The sequence below is a fragment of the Saimiri boliviensis genome, chromosome 6, assembly GCF_048565385.1.
Source record: "Saimiri boliviensis isolate mSaiBol1 chromosome 6, mSaiBol1.pri, whole genome shotgun sequence".
NCBI lineage: Eukaryota > Metazoa > Chordata > Mammalia > Primates > Cebidae > Saimiri > Saimiri boliviensis.
Window position 1 is genome coordinate 70,901,479 of NC_133454.1, and position 24,879 is coordinate 70,926,357.

The 24,879-nt window shown below is 47.4% G+C and overlaps 1 protein-coding gene and 1 non-coding gene across 4 annotated transcripts in view; both read left to right on the forward strand.

Moving 5' to 3' along the window:
- Nucleotides 1-715: 715 nt before the first annotated feature.
- The window catches only part of CHRDL2 (chordin like 2), a 40,061-nt gene continuing 15,897 nt past the window's right edge, over nucleotides 716-24,879 (forward strand). For 2 of the 3 annotated variants that reach the window (XM_003923466.4, XM_003923468.4), the window contains exons 1-2: nucleotides 828-1,352; nucleotides 19,843-19,955. In XM_003923466.4, the coding sequence (XP_003923515.1) occupies nucleotides 1,271-1,352; nucleotides 19,843-19,955 (195 nt within the window). In that variant the 5' untranslated portion in view covers nucleotides 828-1,270. Of the gene's footprint in view, nucleotides 1,353-19,842; nucleotides 19,956-24,879 lie in introns of all 3 variants that reach the window. The other variant, XM_003923467.4, reaches the window with a different exon arrangement.
- LOC120364814 (small nucleolar RNA SNORD43) lies at nucleotides 21,914-21,976 on the forward strand. Its single transcript, XR_005579953.1, has one exon. It is a non-coding gene; the product is annotated as a small nucleolar RNA SNORD43 (small nucleolar RNA).

Below are 24,879 nucleotides of genomic sequence, written 5' to 3' on the forward strand. Positions count from 1 at the left end.
CCTCCAGAGGAAGGCACAGGATCCCTCTGGGCTGGCTTTCAACCTGGGAATGGCGCATGGGCAGACGGAGTGGGGACTGGGGCAACTGGTATTGTAGGCACCTGGAATTAGGACCCCTTCTAATGGGGGGGGCGGGGGGTGAGTGCTTCGCAGTTCATTATCTCATTTCATCTTAGCACAATCGTGGGAAGATAGCAAAGATATTTTAAAATCTTAAAATGCCCATTTTAGAGCTAGGGAAACAGACTCTCAGGTGGCGTGCTGAAGACCACAAACTGAATGAAGAATGCCAGTGTTCTGATTCTAGCCATCTGCCGAATTCCGGGCACTCACCACCGAGCGCCTTACCCAGAGCTTTCCTGGTACCCGCAGCCCCGACAGCTCAGTCTTCCACCTGAAAGTTCCACCTGAGGTCTCCCTCGACTCTGCCCTCCTGCATTCTGGGCGTCGCGGGGAGTCAGGGGTTAAACCCCATGGCCCGGGTGGCCCCTTCCCCCTCTGCAGCCCGCTCGCCTCCACTCGGCGCCCCGCCTGGAGCGTCCGTCCCGGAGACCCGCACGAGATAGGAGGGGAAAAAGTGGGCCTGTTTCTCGGGTGGCCAATCCACCGAGCCCGCGGTGCCACAGAGGAGGCGCCAGCGCTAGGCCAGCGCCAGGCCGGGCTGCCTGCTTCCCGCGGCAAAGTACAAATGAGCCCGAGCGCGGCGCCTGGCGCCCTTGGCGAGCACAGCCGGCCCGCGCTCAGCCTCCCTCCGCGGCAGCCGCGCCGCCGCAGCCGCCGGGACCGCCGCCCCGCCGGGCCCCAGGCCCCCGCGGCCCGACCCAGAACCCACCGAGCAGGGGGCGCCGGCCGCCTCTAGCCCGCGTGCCGGGAACACCCGCTGGTCCCGCGCGCCTCGCCCGGCGCTGTGCGCTAGGCGGACGCCGGTCCTCTCCCTGCTTTCTCCTCCTCTCCCTCTCACCTTCCCCCTTTCTTTGATCGCCTCTGCCTTCTACCCGACCTTCCTCCGTCTCTCCATCTCCATCTCTCTTCCTCCTTTCCCTTGTTCTCGTTCCACCTTTCTCTTTTTCCCACCTTAGATCTCTCTTTCCGTCCTCCTTTCCTGCTCACCGCTGCTTCTCGACCCTTCTCCGACCCCGCTCTAGGAGCAGACCTCCTGGGGTCTGGGGGTTGATCTGTGCCCTTGTGCCTCAGTGTCCGTTTCGTCTCACTTTCTCCCGACTCCGCTCCCGGCCCAGCGCCCAGAGGCCTGACCCTGGGGAAAGGAAGGATGGTTCCCGAGGTGAGGGTCCTCTCCTTCTTGCTGGGACTCGCTCTGCTCTGGTTCCCCCTGGACTCCCACGCTCGAGCCCGTAAGTAGACCCGGAGGCTGGGTGGGCAGAAGAGGGACGTGGCCCCTGGCATGTGCAGGACAGCGCCAGGACTCGGACCCCAAGTTCTTCTGACAGCCGTCCAGGCAGCACCTGTGCCGGAGGGGTGGAGACTCCTGCGAGGACCCGTACGGGCCGGGGGACCGAAGGAACTCGGCATGACTCAGAACTGAGAGAGGGCTGCTGCCAGGGACCTGAGGAGGGGCGCCGAGGGCAGCGCGGGAGAGGGCAGGGCACCGTGCTTTGGGCTGGGGTAGGATGTATTGCTCCTAGGACGGAGTTGGGTATGTCTGGCCACAGGTAAGGAGCGTGATGAAGAAGAACAGGCTTTTTGCCTTTGGAAAGAGCCATTGGACAGAAATGAGAAGTAATTAGGATAAGCTTCCCATTTCTTTCTTTTGATCCTCGCAACTCTCCAGTGAGGTGGGTATTATCATTCGCACTTTACAGGTGAGAAAACTTAGGCTGAGTAAGGAAGAGGAACTTGCTAAAACTTACAGAGCTAGTAAGCCATCCAAAGCCAGGACTCTAGTTCCAGACCCTATGCTTTACTCTCTGCCCCACGGTGTCTAGAAGGAACCCTGAATTTTCAGCGTGAGAGTCTGGGAGGCAGCAGGGCACAGTGAGATAGACCAGGGTCTTCACCACCCCAGCCCCGGGAATGCCAGCTGCTGAGAGGCGGTCATGGAGAGCACCTCTCTGACCCTGGGTTTCCTGATCTATAAAATGGAAGTAAAAATCCTAGGACAGATGATAGAATTAAATTAGAAAAACTAGGTAACACAGCTAGCACAAGACTGGCACTTGATAGCTTCTCAAAAAAAAAAAAATCAGTTCCTTAATTATGCTTTTCTGCATAGATATAGTGTAACATCAAACAGGTTATATCATCAGTCTGAGCTTCAGTTTCCTCACTGTCCCCACAATAGGCTGGTGGGCCCCCTGCCCATGCCCGGCCAATCTTTTAGAATGCTGTGAGGATGAGAAACCAAACCAGATTCTCTTAATCAGAAGAAAACGGCTTCGTTCAAACCCTGAAATACCCATAGGGAAACTGATGCCAAGGAGGGGCAGTGGGTTTCTCCAGGTCATACACGGCACAGCCTGCTATTAAGACCCTGAGTTCCCGACTCCCAGTATGGTGCTCTTTCCTTTCCACAGCTCAGCTGCTCCATCTATGCCTTTCTTTTGCACGTGACGTTCTGGAGCTAGTAGTGCTGGACTTCATTTCAGTCTTGTTTCTGCTCATGAGAGCAGGCTGAGTTTCTCTGGCCTGCCAGCAGCATGAGACTCAGAGAAGTCTTTCCATTACATAGAACAAGTAATGGAATTAGCTCAGAGTTAGGTTCAAGTCTTGGCTCTGCCCAGTGTAGCTGTGTGACTTTTTGTAAGTCATAACTTCCCTGAGCCTCAATTTCTTCATTTGTCTAAGAGAGATACTAATCCAGAACTTGAAGAGTTCTTGGGAGGATTAAAGGAGATAACAGGTTAAAGTGCCCAGCACAATGCTGTGTACTCAATAAATGTCTCTTCCCCTTCCTTGAACCTTGAGGGTTTCCTCCTTCCTTCTATTTCTTAAAAGTGACTTTGCACAGGATGCCATGCCTGCCTCCCATCCACTTGACAACTTGTTCTTAGTCCCTGAGATGTTTTCTCCAGGTATCATCGCCCTGGATGCAATTTGGAAAGATGTCCTAGAACCAGACTGTTATCCTCCCCACACCCCGCTTCTTTGCTTCCCATATCTTGTCAGCCTTTCATAACCTTGCTTAGGTCACACCTCTTCAAGCAAACTCTCCCGGGTGACTTGATCCACTGATCTCCCTCTTCTGTGCCTCCCTGGCCTTCAGCTCTGTACCTCTCAGCAAGTGCTGCCAGTGCCAGTATTCCATCTCCCCTACAGCCTTGTAAATACAGAGCTCCAGACATGTGAGAAAGAGACTTGGAGCCAACTCATTAGGGTGAGGTGGACTGGCACTTATTGGGGAATGTTAAGATTCTTGGCTGTTAGATCTGGCGAAGCCATCAAAAACCATCTGCTTCTACCTATTGATTTACCTATACTTAGAGTTAAGTTGAAGCCCAGAAAAGAAGAGTGACTTGCCCAAGGTCACACAGCAAATTTGTTAAAGAAAAGAACAAAAGCCAGACACAGCTGTACTTCTAATCACCAGCTACTTGGGAGGCTGAGAGGGAGAGGATCCCGTGAGCTCAGGAGTTCAAAGCCAGCCTGGAGAACACAGTGAGACCTCATCTCTTAAAAAAAATAAACAAACCAGAAAATACTTGTGTGTGAGAAGACATTGTTGTCTTTTTGTGAGAATAAAAATTCACACCTGGGAAAAAAAAAAAAGAACAGACCTGGATCCTGGACCCCAATTTGTCAATTATTGGCTGTGTGAATTGGGACAGACCACTTCTTTATCTGAGCCTTATTTTGTCTAGTGCTGATAACCTATTAATCTAGATAGCCTCCTGTAGTCATTTGCCAAGATATTACCTAGAGGTCTCTTACAAAGGTCCTCATCTTAGTTTAACTGAGATCTCAAGCCTGTTGTGGGTAGAAAATCTGGCAATAGGTGCTTTCAGAAACAGTGCCAACAGATGGAAATTTCAAGTCTGTGTGGTATGAGGCTCCTGAGGTGTCCAAGCCCTGAAGAATGCCAAAGGCCTGTGAGCACAGGTGACAGTTTACTCCTCAGTTGAAGTACAAAGCTATTCAAACAAAAATTATTCTCTTTGGTTCTATTTCCAGCCACAGACTGAGCCCTAATCCCAATACAGACTAAGTTTCAATTCCAGCCGCAAACCAAGCCCTAATCCTCCAACCTTGGCCACAGGTTGAACACTAATTCCACCCCCAGACAAGATCCCTTTCCTAGCCTGGGTCCCTGACCTGGTTACTGACCGGTACTTGTCCCAGCCCTGGGCTGAGCCAGACATATGTGATGCTGGTCACTCTAGACACTCAGCCCTTTGTGGATGAGCATCCACCAGAGGACTACTAGCTTCTTACTTCTCTTTGCAGTGCCCTCTGCCCTACTCCTCTCAGCTCCTCTTTGTTCTCCTCCCTAACTGTCCCTTGGAGGTGTCCAGTATGCTCTGCTTTCTCTTCCCTCCCTCCATCCAATCCTGCTTTCAGGAGAGAGTCAGTTACCAAGTAAAAACATGAGGCTAGGCACAGTGGATCACAGCTATAATCCCAGCACTTTGGAAGGCTGAGGTAGATGGGTAGCCCAGGAGTTCAAGACCAGTCTGAGCAACATAGCAAGACCCTGCCTCTAGAAAAAAATAAAGAAATTAGCCTGGCATGGTAGCACATATCTGTGGTCCCAGCTACTCAGGAGGCTAAGGTGGAAGGATTGCTTGAGTCCAGTAGATAGAGGCTGTAGTGAGCTGTGACTGCACCACTGCACTCCAACCTGGGTGTCACAGTGAGACCCTGCTCAGAAAAAAACAAAACAAAACTCATCTATTCTTTCCTTCCGGGTTTTGTGTATTATGGAAATTGAAGCTTTCGTTCCCAGGTGATGGATTCCAGATCCTAGATGCAGGCATGGGACAGGAAGGGAGCTCCCCTGGTCGGATGTGATGCAGAGGGCAAACCTGGAACCAGAAAGTCAGGGATCCAGCCCTGGCTGTGCCATCAATTCCACTGTGACCCTGGACAAGTTGCCTTTCTCTGCATCTCAGTTCCCCTCTGTAAAGTGAGATGGTTGGACTCAAGTGGATGATTATTGAGGACCATTCTAGTTTTCACACCTCTTGATCCTAAGTATCCAAGATCCAAAGATGTGATTGCCTTGATTCCGAGTCCACTCTGGCTTTTGGGATAGGGATTGAGGGGAGGGTAGTACTCCTGCCCTGCCAGGGAGGAGTAGACAGGCAGATGCTCAGACACCAGAAAAAAAGTGCCTCGATGGCCTGGGGCAGTGGAGGTAGTGGGATACTGGCCAGCGGGGACCCTGCTTTTCTGTTCACTTAGTGGCATCCCTATCTCCCCGTGCAGGTGTGTGTAAGGCCGTAGGGAGCAACCAAGCGAAGGCCTGAAGTCCAGCTCCAGGCGACTTCTCTCTGGGTCTGACTGGGCCATTCTGCACCTCTCCTCTCCCACCAGCAGAGGTCGCTGCCTCACTCACTGGCGTGCAGGCTGCTGAGCCTGAGCCCGGCAACAGCTGCGCGGTTGCTCCAGCTGTTGCACCTGTTCCAGGACTGGCCTCTCAAGTTCCCCCAGCCGCCGACCATGGCGCCGGGCTCTGGGAGAGCGACCCTGAATCCTTCGGATTCTCAAAGAAAGGACTGGCATGACAGTGGTGCCCCCGGGCACCTCCCCGGGAGGTGTAGTGCAGAGATCATTTCAGGCATCCCCCTGCCTCTGTCCAGGCTGTAAAGAATGACCCCATCCTCATTCTTGTACTCAGGAGTTCTCCCTTGTTTCTCACCAGAATCCTTCTGTTTACAAGTTAAAGACATTTCTTCTAGCCCTGCCCAGTAGCGGGTGAGTGTCTCTGTAAGCATTCTCTCCAGATCTGACGACTGGCATTGAAGTTTGCGCTGGAGTCAATCAGGCTTAGGCAAGTCTTGATCTTTCTCTGGGACTCACTTTCCCAGAGAGGAAACGGGACTAGATGTCTCTGAATCCCTAGCTTTCTCTGATTCTATGATTCTAAGCGTATATGTCCAAAGCAGAAGAGAATGCAAAGTTTTCTCCCTGCTTCCCGCCCCTTAACAGGTAACAGAGCTGCCTTGCCTTGTTTGACAGTTCTCTCCTTAGAGGCTCTTCTATGCTCCTGTATGTCTGTCATTTGCCAGAGGAAGAAGTCAGGTTCAGAGAAATGCAGTTCCTTTCCCTGGGTTGCACAGTTCAGCCACTAAGGAGCTGAGGTTTTTCTTCTGATTTTCTTAAGAGGCCTCTCCCATCGGGTGCCAGAACCCAGAGCAGAGCTTATGTCTCCGAAGGGAGCAAGTTTGTTTGTGTGAAGAGGATATTATAAATAAATAGAGAAAGTATGGCTGTGTGGGTGTGAGGGAAGAGACGTAAACGTTCAACATTCCTGGGCAGCCTGGCTCACTCGGGTTTCCTGAGTTCTTGCAGGCTGGGGACAGGCCAGCCACAATTCCAGACCTTTCTCCTCTCACCCCGGCCCCTCCTGATGCCCTTTCCAGGGTCTTGTCCAGCCTCCCCTCCAGCCCAGAAGCTTCTTTCTAGTTGTCTTTTCTGCTTCCTATTGGGGAAGAATCCCAACCACATTATCCCCTCCTGATTGACCCCCTAAAAGACCTTTTATCACAGCATGAGAGTTTCAAGCCAGACTGTGAGATGAACTTGGAACTTGGATGGAGACAGTTTGGAAATTTTGACTTATGCGTGACGATCATGGAATCACTCATCCCCTTAGCTGCTCTGGGCTCCTGACCTTTTTGTACATGTTGTCATTTGGTTTGGCCAGTGGTTTGAGTGTTCAGATGGCAGGGAACTGGAAAGTGGGGGAATGTTAGAAGCTAATTTCTGTTAGGTGGCAAGGTAACAGTGCTGAAAGGGAATTGGCCCTCTTCCCATATAATGAACTACTTTTTCGTTGTTGTTGAAGAGGCTTCCAGGGCTGAGCACTGTGGCTCACACCTGTAATCCCAGCACTTTGGGAGGCCAAGGAGGTCGGATCATGAGGTCAAGAGATGGAGACCATCCTGGGCAACATGGTGAAACCCTGTCTCTACTAAAAATACAAAAACTAGTTAGGCATGGTGGCATGCGCCTGTAGTCCAAGCTATCCAGGAGGCTGAGGCAGGAGAATCACTTGAACCTGGGAGGCGGAGGTTGCAGTAAGCTGAGATCATGCCACTGCACTCCCGCCTGGCAACAGAGCAAGACTCCGTCTCAAAAAAAAAAAAAAAAGAAAGAAAGAAAAGGAAAAAAAAGAGGCTTCCCAGGATTAAGAACTGTCAATTGGCTCCTCTTCCAGAATCCCTCCCTCTCTGTTAACTCTGTTCTTTCATCATCGATTTCATTCATTAGGCACCAACTCTATGTAGGCTCTGCACTGAGCACAAAATTTAATGAGATCTGGTCCTTGCTCTCAAGAAGCTCACAGTTTAGTTAGGAAGCAAAGCTTACTTAACAAGTTACTTCTAATCCATTTGTGATGAAAATTGTAATAGAGGGCTGAACTCAGTTCTGCAGGAAAGGCCAGTGGCTGGGAGTTTGGGGCAACTTCACAGAAAGGGTGGCATCTAAGCTGGCTTTTGAATAATGAGAAGGAGTTGGGTCAAACACTGGAGATGGAAAATCCCATTCCAGGTGGAGAAAACAGCATGTATGAAGGCACAGTGGGAGGAGGCTGGGGAGGCTGGTGGAAGAGTGAGGAATTTAGCAAAAGGAGGAGAGGCTGAAAACAGGGCCACCACAAGGAGCTTTGCTGAAAGACCAGGCAGGAGCCAGCTGATTATAGGCTGCGGATGACACAGTGACATTTGGTATCTGGTAAACATTGCTGTCCTGAATTCAGATTAGAACAATTAAGTCCAGTCACTTTAAGTCTGTTGAGACAGGTAAAGCGCTTTGGCTGTGGCCTATCCAAGTGGACACTTCCTGTGGGAAAGGGAGATAGTATCCTGCACATGGGAAAGGCCGCCTCCATGTCCTTCATGAACCACATCCACTCCCACCTCTGTGCCTTGCATCCAGTGCCTGCTGCCTGAAAAGTCCTTCCCCTCCTGCATCTTGTTAATTTCTCCAAGATCCAGCTCAGGCATCTTCCTAGAAAAGCCTCCCCTGAAGGCCCTGTGCTCACACTATCACAGCATTTGTCAGACCGTATGTATTATACCTATCTGTCTTCTTCACTAGGCTATGAGCTCCTTCGGGAGGTGACTTTGTTTTATTTAAGTCATGTACTAGGCCCATGGATGTGTATAATATTTGACATACAAAAAGTTCAATAAATAAATGAGTAACGGGAAGTTACTTTACTGTAGCAGTCCCCCCCATATTCATGGTTTCAATTTCTGAGGTCTCAGTTTCCTGTGATTAACCTTGGTCTGAAATATTAAATCGGAAATTCCAGAAGTAAAGAATTCATATGTTTTAAATTGCACATCATTCTGAGTGGCATGGGGAATTCTGTTGCCATTCCTCTCTGTCCGATTCAGGAAATAAATCATCCCTTTGTCCAGCATGTCCACGCTGTAGATGCTACCTGACCGTTACTCACTTGGTAGCTGTCTCAGTGATCAGATTAACTGTTGCAGTATTGCAGGGCTTGTGCTCAAGGAACCCTTATTTTATTCCATAATGTGCCAAAGCACAAGAGCAGCAATGCCAGCAATTTGGTTATGCCAAAGAGAAGCCATCAAGTGCTTTCTTTAAGTAAAAAGGTAAAAATTCTCAATAAGGAAAGGAAAAAAATGGTATACTGAGGTTGCTAAGATCTACAGTAAGGATGAATTCTCTATCTGTGAAATTGTAAAGAAGGCAAAAGAAATCCATACATGGTCTACATAGGGTTGAGTACACGCTGTGGTTTCAGACATCCACTGGGGGTCTTGGCATGCATCACCCAAGGATGAGGGGGACTAGTGTATTACTGATAATAATGTTTAATGCCTATTATGCCAAGTGCCCCACACTCATACGTGTTCAGTCCAGAAACCTCAATCCTGTCCTTGACTGCTCCTTTACCCTCTCCACCCATATCCTATCCAGTCTGTCCCAAAGCCTGCCCATTGTACCTCCTAAGTGTTTCTCAAATCTATACTTTTGCCATCAGCACTGCTTCCATCTTGGTCCAGGCCCAGCATGATCCCAAAACAGGATGACTGCAACAGCCCCTCCCTAGTCTCTCTGCCTCCAGTCTTGCCCTCCAATCTGTTCTCCGTTCCTGTGGGATAAGGGATGACTAAAATGCAAATCTGATCATGGAACTCCCTAGTTTAAAGCTTTTCCATGGCTTTCCTTTGCCCCCCGGGCTCTCAAAGCCCTCCATGAGCCACTACTTCTCTTGCCAGACTGGTCTCTTATCTCTCACTCCTGCCTTCCCATTCTCTCCTCCAATTTCGGAGCCACTTTCATGTCTGTATCCCAGCCCAAGGTCTGTGGGCATGAGGAGAGTTGAGGCAGGCTGATCTGGCTTGTGGGTGGGGCTGGAAGAGTGCAGGGGCCACCAGAAACAGGGTTAGTGCCATTGTAGATGAGACCCGGAAGATTTGGCCTCAGTGTGTGCTATGATGTTCATCCCCTAATAGGTGGCTGGGGATGACCACAGAGAGTTCTGGGAGTCAAAGAAACACCATGGGAAACCAACTATTAAGGAAGTTTGGGGTCAGTGCCCAGATGTGTTTTTTTTTAAATTGTACTTTAGGTTGGGGTACATGTGCAGATCATGCAGGATTGTTGCATAGGTATACACATGGCAATGTGGTTTGCTGCCTCCATCCCCCCATCACCTACATCTGGCATTTTTCCCCATGTTATCCCTCCCCAATCTCCTCACCCCCCACCACTGTCCCTCCGTTAGCCCCCCACAACAGACCTTAATGTGTGATGCTCCCCTCCCTGTGTCCATGTGTTCTCATTGTTCAACACCTGCCTATGAGTGAGAACATGTGGTGTTTGATTTTCTGTTCTTGTGTCAGTTTGCTGAGAATGATGGTTTCCAGATTCATCCACGACCCTACAAAGGACAAAAAACTCATCATTTTTTATGACCGTATAGTATTCCATGGTGTATATGTCTATATTTTCCTTGTCCAGTCTATCGTCAGTGGGCATTTGGGTTGGTTCCAGGTCTTTGCTATTGTAAACAGTGCTGCTATGAATATATGTGTGCATGTGTCTTTATAATAGAATGATTTATAATCCTTTGGGTATATATCCAGTAATGGGATTGCTGGATCAAATGGAATTTCTATGTCTAGGTCCTTGAGGATGTGAGACATTGTCTTCCAATGGTTGAACTAGTTTACACTCCCACTAGCAGTGTAAAAGTGTTCCTATTTCTCCACATCCTCTCCAGCATCTGTTGTCTCCAGATTTTTTAATGATCACCATTCTAACTGGCGTGAGGTGGTATCTTAATGTGGTTTTGATTTGCATTTCTCTAATAATCAGTGACGATGAGCATTTTTTCATATGTTTGTTGGCCTCATATATGTCTTCCTTTGAAAAGTGTTCAAATCCTTTGCCCACTTTTGGATGGGTTTGTTTTTTTTCTTGTAAATCTGTTTTAGTTCTTTGTAGATTCTGGATATTAGCCCTTTGTCAGATGGGTAGATTGCAAAAATTTTTTCCCATTCTGTTGGTTGCCGATTCACTCTGATGATTGTTTCTTTTGCTGCACAGAAGCTCTGGAGTTTAGTTAGATCCCATTTGTCTATTTTGGCTTTTGTTGCCAATGCTTTTGGTGTTTTAGTCATGAAGTCCTTGCCTATGCCTATGTCCTGAATGGTTTTGTGTAGGTTTTCTTCTAGGGTTTTTATGGTGTTAGGTCTTATGTTTAAGTCTTTAATCCATCAGAAGTTAATTTTAGTGTAAGGTTTCAGGAAAGGGTTCAGTTTCTGCTTTCTGCAGACTGCTAGTCAGTTTTTCCAACACCATTTATTAAACAGGGAGGCCTTTTCCCATTGTTTGTTTTTGTCAAGTTTGTCAAAGATCAGATGATTGTAGATGTGTGGCATTGCATCCAGGGCCTATGTTCTGTTCCATTGGTCTATATCTCTGTTTTGGTACCAGTACCATGCTGTTTTGATTACTGTAGCCTTGTAGTATAGTTTGAAATCAGGTAGTGTGATGTCTCTGGCTTTGTTCTTTTTGCTTAGGATTGTCTTGGCTATGCAGGCTCTCTTTTGGTTCCATATGAAGTTTAAGGTGATTTTCTCCAGTTCTGTGAAGAAGGTCATTGGTAGCTTAATGGTGATAGCATTAAATCTATAAATTACATTGGGCCCTATGGCCATTTTCATGATATTGATTCTTCCTACCCATGAGCATGGAATGTTTTTCCATCTGTTTGTGTCCTCTCTTATTTCCTTTGTGATTTGTAGTTCTCCTTGAAGAGGTCCTTTACATCCTTTGCTAGTTGTATTCCTAGGTATTTTATTCTCTTTGTAGCAATTGTGAATGGGTGTTTGCTCATGATTTGGCTGTCTGTTAGTCTGTTATTGGTGTATAGAAATGCTTGTGATTTCTGCACATTGATTTTGTATCCTGAGACTTTGCTGAAGTTGCTTATCAGTTTAAGGAGATTTGAGGCTGAGATGATAGGGTCTTCTAAATATACAGTCACGTCGTCTGCAAATAGAGACAATTTGACTTCCTCTTTTCTCAATTGAATATCCTTTATTTTTTTTTCTTGCCTAATTGCTCTGGCTAGAACTTCCAATACTATATTGAATAGGAGTGGTGAGAGAGGACATCCTTATCTAGTGCCAGATTCCAAAGGGAATGCTTCCAGTTTTTACCCATTCAGTATGATATTGGCTGTGCGCTTGTCGTAAATAGTTTTTATTATTTTGAGATACGTTCCATCAATACTTAGTTTATTGAGAGTTTTTAGCATAAAAGGCTGTCAAATTTGGTAGAAGGCCTTCTCTGCATCTATTGAGATAATCATGTGGTTTTTGTCTTTGGTTCTGTTTATGCGGTGGATTACATTTATAGTCTTGCATATGTTGAACCAGCCTTGCATCCCCAGAATGAAGCCTACTTGATCATGATGGATAAGCTTTTTGATGTGCTGCTGCAGTCGGTTTGCCAGTATTTTATTGAAGATTTTTGCATCTATGTTCATCATGGATATTGGCCTGAAGTTTTCTTTTTTAGTTGAGTCTCTGCCTGGTGTTGGTATCAGGATGATGTTGGTCTCATAAAATGATTTGGGAAGGATTCCCTCTTTTTGTACTGTTTGGAATAGTTTCAGAAGGAATGGTACCAGCTCCTCTTTGAACGTCTGGTAGAATTCGGCTGTGAACCCATCTGGACCTGGACTTTTTTGGTTAGTAGGCTGTTAATTGCTGCCTCAATATCAGCCCTTGTTATTGGTCTATTCAATGTGTCAACTTCTTCCTAGTTTAGTCTTGGGAGGGTGCAAGTGTTCAGGAATTTATCCATTTCTTCCAGGTTTACTGGTTTATGTGCATAAAGTTGTTTGTAGTGATCTCGGATGGTAGTTTGTATTACTGTGGAATCAGTGGTGATATCGCCTTTCATTGATGTTTTCAAAAAACCAGCTCCTGGATTTACTGATTTTTTTGAAGGGTTTTTTTGTGTCTCTATCTCCTTCAGCTCTGCTCTGATCTTAGTTATTTCTTGTCTTCTGTTAGCTTTTGGGTTTTTTAATCTTGCTCTTCTAGCTCTTTCAATTTTGATGATAGGGTGTCAATTTTAGATCTTTCCTTGCTTCTTTTTCTTTTTTTTTTTTTTTTTTTTTTTTTTTTTTTTTTTTTTTGAGACAGAGTGTCGCTCTTGTTACCCAGGCTGGAGTGCAATGGCATGATCTCGGCTCACCGCAACCTCCGCCTCCTGGGTTCAAGCAATTCTCCTGCCTCAGCCTCCTGATTAGCTGGGACTACAGGCACGCGCCACCATGCCCAGCTAATTTTTGTATTTTTAGTAGAGACGGGGTTTCACCATGTTGACCAGGATGGTCTCGATCTCTTGACCTCGTGATCCACCCGCCTCGGCCTCCCAAAGTGCTGGGATTACAGGCTTGAGCCACCGCGCCTGGCTCTTTCCTTGCTTCTTATGTGGGCATTTATTACTATAAATTTCCCTCTAGACACTGCTTTAAATGTGTCCCAGAGATTCTAGTACATTGTGTCTTCTTTCTTGTTGGTTTTAAAGAACATCTTTATTTCTGCCTTCATTTCATTGTTTATCCAGTTGACATTCAGGAGACAGTTGTTCAGTTTCCATGAAGCTGTGGTGTTCTGAGTTAGTTTCTTAATCCTGAGTTCTAATTTGATTGCCTTGTGATCTGAGAGACTGTTTGTTATGATTTCCATTCTTTTGCATTTGCTGAGGAGTGATTTACTTCCAATTATGTGGTCAATTTTAGAGTAGGTGCCATGCAGTGCTGAGAAGAATGTATATTCTGTGGATTTGGGGTGGAGATTTCTGTAGATGTTTATTAGGTCCACTTGGTCTAGATCTGAGTTCAAGTCCTGGATATTCTCATTAATTTTCTGTCTCATTGATCTCTCTAATATTGACAGTGGAGTGTTAAGTAGTCTCCCACTATTATTGTGTGGAAGTCTAAGTCTCTTTTTAGATCATTAAGAACTTGCTTTATGTTTCTGGGTGCTCCTGTATTGGGTGCGTATATATTTAGGATCATTAGCTCTTCTTGATGCATTGATCCTTTTACCATTATGTAATGCCCTTCTTTGTCTCTCTTGATCTTTGTTGGTTTAAAGTCCATTTTATCAGAGACTAGGATTGCAACTCCTGCTTTTTTTTTTTTTTTTTTTTTTTTGCTCTCCATTTGCTTGATAAATCTTCCTCTATCCCTTTATTTTGAGCCTTTGTGTGTTCTTGCACATGAGATTTGTTTCCTGAATACAGCACACTAATGGGTCTTGATTTTTTATCCAATTTGCCAATCTGTTTCTTTTGATAGCCCATTTACATTTAAGGTTAATATTGTTATGTGTGAATTTGATACTGCCATTTTGATGATAGCTGGATATTTTGCCCATTAGTTGATGCATTTTTCTCATTGTGTCGATGGTCTTTACCATTTGGTACATTTTTGGAGTGGCTGGTACTCGTTGTTCCTTTCCTTATTTAGTGCTTCTTTCAGGAGCTCTTGTAAGGCAGGCCTGGTGGTGACAAAATCTCTCAGCAATTGCTTGTCCATAAAGGATTTTCTTTCTACTTTGCTTATGAAGCTTAGTTTGGCTGGATATGAAATTCTAGGTTGAAAGTTCTTTTCTTTAAGGATGTTGAATATTGGCCCCCACTCTCTTCTGGCTTGTAGGGTTTCTGTGGAGAAATCTGCTGTGAGTCTGATGGGTTTCCCTTTGTGGGTAATCCAACCTTTCTCTCTGGCTGCCCTTAGCATTTTTTCCTTCATTTCAACCCTGGTGAATCTAACTATTATGTGTCTTGGGGTTGCTCTTCTTGAGGAATATCTTTGTGATGTTCTCTGTATTTCCTGGACTTGAATGGCAGCCTGGCTTGCTAGGTTGGGGAAGTTCTCCTGGATAATATCCTGAAGAGTGTTTTCCAGCTTGGATTCATTCTTTCTGTCACATTCAGGTACACCTGCCAAACGTAGGTTAGGTCTTTTCACATAATCCCATATTTCTTGGAGGCTTTGTTCATTTATTTTCACTCTTTTTTTCTCTATTCTCGCTTTCTCATTTTATTTCATTGAGTTCATCTTCAATCTCCAATATCCTTTCTTCTGCTTGGTCGATTCAGCTATTGAAACTTGTGTATGCTTCGTGAAGTTCTCGTGCTGTTTTTCAGCTCCATCAAATAATTTATATTCTTCTCTAAGCTGTTTATTCTAGTTAGCATCTCATCTAACCTTTTTTCTAGGTTCTTAGTTTCTTTTCATTGGGTTAGCACATTCTTTTAGCTCTGAGAAGTTTGTTATTATCCACCTTCTGAAGCCTGTTTCTTTCAATTCATCAGATTCATTCTCCATCCATCTTTGATCCCTAGCTGGTGAGGAGTTGTGATCCTTTGGAGGAGGAGAGGCATTCTGGTTTTTGGTGTTTTCATCCTTTTTGCACTGGTTTCTTCCCATCTTAGTGGCTTTATCCACCTGTGGTCTTTGTAGTTGGTAACTTTCAGATGGGGTATCTGAGCAGATGTCCTTTTTGATAATGATGAAGTTATTTCTTTCTGTTTCTTAGCTTTCCTTCTAACAGTCAGGTCCCTCTGCTGCAGGACTGCTAGAGGTCCACTCCAGACCCTGCTTGCCTGGGGCTCACCTGCAGGGGCTGCAGAACAGTAAGGGTTTCTGCCAATTTCTTCTTCTGTTATCTTTGTCCCAGAAGGGTACCTGCCAGATGTCAACCTGAGCTCTCCTTTATAAGGTGTCTCTTTGGGTATACAGGGTGAGGGAGCTGCTTGAGGAGATAGTCTGTCCCTTATAGGAGCTCAAATGCTGTGCTGGGAGCTCCGTTGTTCTGTGCAGGGCTGTTGGGCAGGTACTTTTAAGTCTGCTGCAGCAGAACTCATAACCGCCTCTTTTCCCAGGTGCTCTGTCCTAGGAAGGTCGGCTTTATTTATAAGTTCCTGTCATGCTGCTGCCTTTTTTCATAGATGCCCTGCCCCACATGGAGTAGTCTAGTCACAGTCTGCCAGCAGAGGCTCTGCCCAGCTGCTGTGTGAACTGCCTCGGTAGTGGTGGTCGCCCTTCCCCACACTGAGCTGGACCCTCCTGGGTCCAGCTGCGCTTGCTGGGAAACTCTCCATCAAGAGTGTTTCAGATTGCTTGTTTTGTGGGGGTGGTACCTGCTGAGCCAGATCTCCTGGCTCCCTGTCTCTGCCCCCTCCCTTTCAGTTGAATGGGCAGCTCTGTCTCCCAGATATTCCAGGTGCCAGTTGAAATGGCTGCCCAGATTTATGTGAGTTTCTGTGCATCAAGCCGGCACCAGCTGAAACCACCGTGCTGAAAACTCATGGTGCTTTTCAGCCCAGGAATCTCCTGGTCTGTGAGCAGTGAAAATTTGTTTGGAAATGCAGTGGGCACTCACCCTCTGTGTTGTTTTTGCTGAGAACTGCACTCTGGAGCAGTTCCTATTCAGCTATCTTGGATCCTCCCCCTTTTTTTAAACCTACTATTTAGTTGAGCACATGATGTACGTTAGGTACTAGGTGTATTACATATATTATCTGACTTAATTCTACAGTAACTCTGAGAGGTAGAGATTGTTACCAGTTCCATTTAATAGATGTGGAAACAGAGGACTGGAATGGTTAGATAACTTGTCTAAATTCAGGCTGCAAATAAAAGCCAAATCCACAATTTGAACCCCAGCTGATCTGACTCCAAAAGGCCCCTGAGAAAAGGCATGCTTGGCCTCTGAGATGGGGAGAGAGGCATGAACACATCTGGGATGAGACATGGTGGTGGGGTGGGAGAGGAATCAGGGCAGGCCCAAGGCCAGGGCAGGGGTGGCAACACCACAGAGGACCAAATGGAGTGTATGGGAAGGGAGTGAGATGTGAGAGACACACTTTACCTCCTTCACAGTGTCACTTGGGCCTGGTCCTACTGGCTCCCTGAACTTCATCCTAACCCACTTTGGAGCCTCTGAGAGCCTAGGAGGTATGAGACTATCAACACATCCAAGAATCATAGCATCTTGGAATGATGGAATCTTAGAACCACAACATTGGACAATTCTGGTAGCTTTGTATTCTAAGGAAATATAAGTTGTTAGAAACGTGGAATTCTCAAAATCCTGAAGCTTAGAATCCTAGAATTTTGGAGTCTTCCAATGTTGAAATCATGAATTCATAAACTATGCTGAAAATCTTTGAAGATCATAGCTTACCCCTTCCCCTTATTTTGCAGATGGGAAACTGAGGCTCAGAGAAGAAAGAACGAGTCTCTGAATGTCACACAGCAAACTTGTGGTTTAAAGAACTAAAGCTCTTTCCACTAGCCATGTTCAAGGGTTGGGGCTAGTGCCAGGACTGCAGGAACAGAGGCGGCCTGTCGCCGCCTGGCAGTTCTTCCTCCTGCTTGGTTTTGGCATGGCCTTGGGCACTCATCTCACTTGAAGAAGGGAGAGCTCCAGGCCATGCCACCCTTGTGCCTGTCACCTTCTAGGGTGTGGTGGGGTGGGGATTATGGCCACCAGAGGCTTGCTGCCAGGCCCCCCACATTCTCAGCCTCTGCCAGGTCTATTGGTGGTGAGAAGGGGCCTCCTGCCTGGGTGTTGGCTGAGACACTCTTTCTGTCTTCATGCTCTGAGCAGGCAGTGAGGTAAAGGGGGTGCCAACTGGCACAGGGACCTCAGCTACAGGTCCGCCCCAAGGAAGGTAGGACAAGGCTTCTTCAGCAACAGGCTGGGACCTAAGGTGGTGGCAGTGTTGCAATCGCCCCCTCCCTAGTGGGAGGAGGGGACTGAGGAAGAAGGAAATTATTCACTCCTTGGAGAGTTGGGCTGGCTCTGACCAGCACCCGAGCTGGGCCCATGTCCCACCCTCTCTGCCAGTGGAGGCTGAGAGATAAACACAGCTCATTTGATACGGGCCAGCCGGGCCTTACTGGCTTGCTGGGAATGTGAGAGACAAACTTTGATCGCTCTTCCACTTTGGGGAGCTGGGCAAGGAACAGTGAGGGAACTAAACCACGTGTTCCTACTCCCAGCAGCTCTCGAAGCACAGACTGAAGGCATCATGACAGCAGTCTCAAATCTTTGCTCTGGGAAGCCCAAGTGGGCAGAGCAGGAACACTGTCAGAAACCAGAGAGAGGCCAACTCCAGCTCCTTACAAAGAAAATTTCCTAATGGTTAGGAATGGCCCATGAGCTCCGGTTCCCTGGAGGCATGTGTCAGGCGGGGGCTGCACACCAGCCCAACCCCAGTGTGATGGAGACGGAATTCCTGCCCTGAATGTGAGCTCCCTGCTCACCACACCCTACTCGTTACTGCTTTCAATGCTCTGTGATTCTGTTTCAAAGTCTAAGAGAATGTGATTTAGGAAACGTGAGAGCTCATGTTTCCAAGATGCTTGACTCTGGAAAATGAGAAGGAGGAAGCATAAGAGGCAACTTCTAGATTTTAGACCAACAGGGGACTAAGAGAATAAGATAGGGAGTCGGGGATGGTGGCCAATGGCAGAGACAGCAGAAGGCAGTTGAGCCTTTAGTCCCTGGGATTGGGTGAAAAGCCATAGGAGATGATGTGAAGAGAAAGGAGTTCTACTTTGGAGGCAGGAGCCCTGGGTTGAAATCCTAGCAGAGGGCTTTAGGCAAGTGGCGTAGTCTCTGTGAGCCTTCTCATAATTGTGGTAACAGTCACAAAGCCACTGCAAGACGCATATTGTCATCTCTTCCAGAAGATGGCAACGTCCACTTTGCAGCAGCTTTGTGACTGTGACCACAATTATCATAATACTAGCATTCAACTAAGGGTCAGAAACTGGACTCGGTAAGCACTTTACAAGCGTTCAGTTTAGTTTTTGGCATGGCCTTGGGTACTCATCTCACTTGAGGAATGGTCAAAACGACAATATTAATGAGATTAACTAACTTCCGTAGGGAGTTCGGCAAAGAGAAGATAGTCAATGAATGTTGGTTCCCTTCTCCATATTTAATTCCACAAACCTTTACTGGATCTTAGCTTGTGCTTGCTGGGCCTCCAGTTCCTCCTGAAAAGAGCTCAGGCAATGGTGTGTTTTTCCCTGCTGGTGTGAAGAGCACCAGGTACCTGTGTAGAGGAGGGTTGGTGAGGATGGGGCAGGAGGCAGAGAGGTGGGGCATGAGACTGCAGCACTAGGCTGGAAGGTGTGACCCAGGGCTGGACGGTGAGTGGATAGGAGGTGGCGGCAGGAGTGGATCAATGGGTTATGGGAGGTGAGAGGCAGAGGTTTCAGGAAAGCAGGATTGCAGGAGATAGCCAACCCATGGAACAAACGATTCTAGTTCTTAGAAGCATTCGTCCAAATATTGACGACTGATGTACGGTTGCAAAAAAAGTCCATTGATGTGCCAACCACAAATCACGGTAGTAGCAACGACCATTTTTAAGGCTACTTGAAAGTTAGTTTCCTAACAACCTTTCCATCATGGCTCACTGAAATGTAAGGACATGGTACAGTGTGAAAGCAAGAAAGCTCCCAGTGCGTGGCTTGGGCCTATCCCTGCCAACCCTCCTCTATACAGGGGCTGGTGATCTTCACACCAGGAGGACTTTGTTCAAAAGGTGGGCCACAGGACCCAGAGAGAAAGAGAGAGAGAGAGAGAAAGAGAGAGAGAGTATGGGGGAGGAGAGAGGGGTGGAGATGGAGGGAAGAGTGTGGTGATGTACTAAATACTAGGCCAAATGGGACAAATAAAAAGGAAATAAGTGTGATTGTGAAGACAGAGGAGTGTGAGACTGAGTAAGGAGACTGGTGCTGTCATCCCTGCCTGATAACTGACTTGCTGTGTGGCCCTCAGGTGTAACTTATCCTCTCTGGGCCTCATTCGTCTAATCATAACTAATGTTGATACCACAATATAAATCTGTACAGCATTTCACTACTTGATTCCCTAACTGCCCTGTGAGATAAGCTTAAGGCTCAGAGAGGGTCAGTGGCATGTCCAGTGTCGCACAGTAAGGGTGTGGTCAAGCCGAGATTCAGACTCAGGCATTCTGGCCCCCTGCCTGAATGCCCAGTTGTCCTACAGATTCTCTTTTGCCTGAGTGGTCCAGATGACATCTCTTCTAGAGCCAGAAAGAAGGAGAAATGAGACAGGGACTTTGGGCTGGAGCCTCCTGGGACTAACATGGCACCGGTTGGTTTGCCAGGCCCAGACATGTTCTGCCTTTTCCATGGGAAGAGATACTCCCCTGGCGAGAGCTGGCACCCCTACTTGGAGCCACAAGGCCTGATGTACTGCCTGCGCTGTACCTGCTCGGAGGTAGGTTCCTCTGGCCACCTGGCCACCTGTGTCAGGGATGTGAGAACCCTCCAGAGAATCACCTCAGAAGGAGGACCATGCCTACCTTCTAGAACGGTGCTGTCAGCGGCAGCTGAGGCCCTCGGGATAAGCCACTTCACTACTGAGTACTCAATATATAGGATTAGATGGCTACAGTGTACCTCCCAAAGGTAAGTCACACAAACATCAGTGGCTGGGTTGGGATGAGGACCCTGGTCTCCCTTCTCATATCCCAGCCTTCTTTCCACCTTTTGCTGGTGCCAGCCTCCCTGCTTCCCACGCAGCCCAAGACAGCCTTTTGGACCTAATCTCTCATTCCTTCCTTTTCACATATTTTTCCTCCAGCCACTTCGGCCCTGCCTTAGGTCATGTTCCCCCAACCCCACTAGCCCAACTATTTGTTCCTCAAGGATTTGCCCAAGTGGGAGAATGACCTCCACTGGAAGTTTCTTCTTCTGGGATCCCACATGAGTTTCTCTGCCCCTCTCCCTGATCACTGTTGGTCAGGTAGCATGGTTACTGCCCCTCCCAGACTGAACCCCTGAGACCAGGACTTGCCGGGCCCTCACTCACGCCTGGTACGATTCCCTGCCAAAGGCTGAACCACCTGGGGTAGAGACCGTGTCCTTGTTTTTCGTCTCCTCCCGCCCCACCACACCCCACTTATCCAGCACCTCCACAGGGCCTTGTAAAATCAACTGGGTAGAATAAATGAGACCTCCACGTGGTCCAGAATTCACAGGCAAGGCATGAGATTGGAGAGGAGGAGAAGGAGGAAGTGGCTTAGGAGGCTTGAAAAACCCTTGGCTTTAGCTCAGCTGCCTGACGCCCAGTCTGGATGTCCCCAGCTTTCTTTGTCTGGGTGTTGGTGCTTGGAGGGAGGGGTAGCTAGCTTCCAGCCAGAGCCAGCCTCCCAGACCCTCTCTTTCTTCACACAGAGCTGAGAGAGGAATGCAGAAGGCCTCTAAGAGTCTCCCTTATTAAAACACAACCCTCTGGGGTGGGAGCAGAGAAGAGGTCTGGAGGAGACCCTGTGGGGAGGTGGAGTAGGGGGCTAGCCCCCTCTTGGCTTTGACTCTGGTGTCTTACTCCTCCTGGGATCTTTTCCTCTGACTCCCCACTGCTTCTATAGTGTTGGCCCCAAGTAGAAATGGGGACACAACCCCCACTATGACTGTCTCCCCTCAGTTTTCCTTAGCACATCTGAGGCCAATCAGCCTTTTCAAGAAAAACTTTATGAAATATAGCCAGAAAACAGAAAGGAAATCATAACAGAAAATTCCAGACATATCATGTGGTCCAGTTGACAAAGTCCAAGTGTTTTGAGCCATTGGAGTTAATTCATTTCTCAGAGTTCACATACAGTTTCTTTAACCCAGAGGACTTTAGCTGGTATCTGCAAAATCAACCCTCAATTCCTCCACTTCTCTCCACCATCACTGCTCCCTGTAATTCACACCACCGTCACCCGTCATCTCTTTCCTGGGCTGCCACGCAAGCCTCCTAACAGGTTTTCCTGTTTCCCCCTCTAAATCCATCCTCCATATGGAGTGAGAATGGTGTTTTGTTTTGTTTTGTTTTGTTTTGTTTTGTTTTGTTTTGTTTTGTTTTGAGATGGGATCTAACTTCCACCCAGACTGGAGTGCAGTGGTGCAGTCTCAGCTCACTGCAGCCTCGACTTTCCAGGCTCAGGCAATCCTCCATGCCAGCCACCTGAGTAGCTGGGACCACAGGTGCATGCCAACATGCCCAGCTAATTTTTGTCTTTTGTGCAGAGATGGGATTTGCTCAGGCTGGTCTCAAACTCCTGAGCTCAAGAAAGCCACCTGCGTCTGCCTCCCAAAGTGCTGTGATTACAAGAGCCACCACACCCTGCAAGAATGATCTTTTCTCAGCGTGAAACTGACCATGTCATTCCACTCTTTAAACCCTCCAGTAATAGATGCTGAACTCACTGACAGGCATACAGAGACTGTGTATTGATTGTCCTGTTCTAATTCAGGGACAAAAGGAGAGAAAAGAAAAAAACAAAACAAAACAAAACAAAACAAAAAAAACTCCCAATAGCCTTTCGTTGGACCTAAAGTAAAATAATCCAGATCCCCACTAAGGGCTCTGCTTCCGTCTTATTCTCCAGTTTCTTTTTCCTTTTCTTTCTTTCTTTCTTTCTTTTTTTTTTTTTAGACAGAGGCTTGCTCTGTCTCCAGGCTGGACTGTAGTGGTGTAATCTCAGCTCACTGCAACCTCAACTTCCTGGGTTCAAGAGATTCTCCTGCCTCAACCTCCTGAGTAGCTGGGACTAGAGGTGTGCACCACTACACCTGGCTAATTTTTGTATTTTTAGTAGAGACGGGGTTTCACCATGTTGGCCAGGATGGTCTCAATCTCTTGACTTTGTGATCTGACCTGCTTTGGCCTCCCAAAGTGCTGGGATTACAGGCATGAGCCCTCGCGCCCAGCGTTACTCTCCAATTTCATTTCATACCTGCTCACTCCGCTGCAGCCACACTGACCTCTGTCGGTTGTTCCAACACTTGAAACTTGTTCCCACTTGTTTCCTCCACCAGGAATGTTCTTCCCCCAGATCTTCTCATGAACAGTTCCTTCTCATCTGCCAGTTCATAACATACACGTTACTTACTTATGAGGCCTTCTCTGACAGCTGTTTTTAAAACAATCTACCCTGTTAATGAAATAATATTCCTCGATGTATTATTTATTTATTTATTTTGAGACAGAGTCTTGTTCTGTCACCCATGCTGGAGTGCAGTGGCACGATCTTGGCTCACGGCAAACTCTGCCTCTCGAGTTCAAGTGATTCTTGTTCCTCAGCCTCCCAAGTAGCTGAGATTATAGGCATGTACTATCACGCCTGGCTAATTTTTGTATTTTTAGTAGAGACAAGGTTTTACCATGTTGTCTAGGCTGGTCTCAAACACCTGACCTCAAACAATTCACCTGCCTTGGCCTCCCAAAGTGCTGGGATTACAGGCATGAGCCACCACGCCTGGCCCTCTATTTTATTATGTATCATAAACTTAACATCTGAAATCTTCTTGTTCCTACTTGCATACTTTTTTTCTTTCTTTGAAATGGAGTTTCGCTCTGTCACCCAGGCTAGAGTGCCACGGTGCAATCTTGGCTCACTGCAACCTCCATCTCCTGGGTTCAAGTGATACTCCTGCCTCAGGCTCCCAAGCAGCTGGGATTACAGGTGTGCCACTGCTGCCTAATTTTTGTATTTTTAGTAGAGATGAGGTTTTGCCATGTTGTCCAGGCTAGTCTCGAACTCCTGACCTCAAGTGATCCTTTCACCTCAGCCCCCCAAAGTGTTGGGATTACAGTTGTGAGCCACCATGCCTGGCCCTTGCTTACTTGTTTAATAAGTCTACCTTTCACTGCTAGGATGTGAGCTTTGGGAGAGCAGAAACCTTGTCGGTCCCACTCATTGTTACATCCCTACTGCTCAGAAGAGGGACTGACACCCAGGAGATCTGCAGCAAATATTGAGCATGAATGAGTCCACGCCTACCCACCAGAGGCAGCTCAGCATCAGGGAAAGTGCACGGGCCCTGGTGACAGTTTTTACCTGCTGTGTGATCTTAGGCAACTTAACCTTTCAAAGGCTCTTTTCTCATTTAAAAAATGTGACTAATAATATGGTACCTACCTCTAGGGGTGTTGAGAAGATGAAGTGGGATGATTTTTATATAATGTAAAGCCCCTACCTCAGCAGCCACTCAATAAATAGAGGCTATGCCTTTCCTGAGAGGTTCTCTGTGGCTGCAAAGGGCTTTTCCAAGGGCCCCACCTGCCCTTTTGCCGCTAGCATGTCTCCATCTTATTTCCTGCTTCGTGGTGCTAATAATTATCACCATCCTTGGCTCCTCCAAGGTCAGAATCAAGAGACTGATTCTAACTCTTCAGGCCACACAGTTCCTTATGGTCCATCCTAGTTTCTCATCTGGGGGCCTCAGTCTATCCTCTAGACATTTACGAAGCACCCATGTGTGCTGGGCCTCTAGAAGGCCCCTGTTAGAGCTCAGACCAATCCTGTGGACCCTGGGATGCCCCTTAGCACTGACTAGTCCTCACGATTACCTCAGGCCATCTTGGGAAGCAGTGACCCCAGAAGGCCCAGGGCCAGTCTAGGGTCTTCCATGGGGCAAGAGGCTCCCTCTGGGAGAAGTACTGCCAGAGAACTCAGGTCCAGGGAGAAGGCAGGGAGAAGGAACAAGTGGGGAGGCAAGAGGTGGGGCTAGAAACAAACTTTGCCAACTTCAAAATTTTGAACAAAGCAGGCTCGATTCATCTGAGAGAGGCCTGTTGACCCCTCCTTTCCTTAGTCTCATTTCTTCACTCATTCATGCATTCATTCAGACTGCAGCAGCCACTAACTTGGAGCAAGGCCCCATGCTGACTATTCTTTGGAATTCCTGGTTGAATCAGTGACACAGGTGTAAACAGTTCATCACAATACAGCAGAGTGACCCTTGTAACAGAGAGAAGAACAAAGGGCAGGAAGGCTGATGAGGGGCCAAAAACCTGCCTGAAGAGCTGGGAAGACCCTCACAAGGGGTGGTGGCCACTCTCCCTTGGTTTCTGCTCATCTCTCTGCGTACGTTCCCCTGCCCAGTTCTCTCACTTGCTATACTTGAAAAGAGAAGGAACTTCAGGCCCCTCCTTCTTTGGCACCATCTCCAAAGGCTTTGTCCAGGATTGCCCAAACCTCCTAGAGATTTAAGGGGTGGATCATAAAGCCATCTGTCTTCTCTACATCAGGTTTTTAGTCTTGTACTCCCTCCTGGTCACCTGTCCTCATGTTTCATTCCTTTCTGAACCACAAGGCTCAGCCCCACAGTTAAAAGGATCAAGCCCCACAGTTAAAATAGCACAGTCAAAG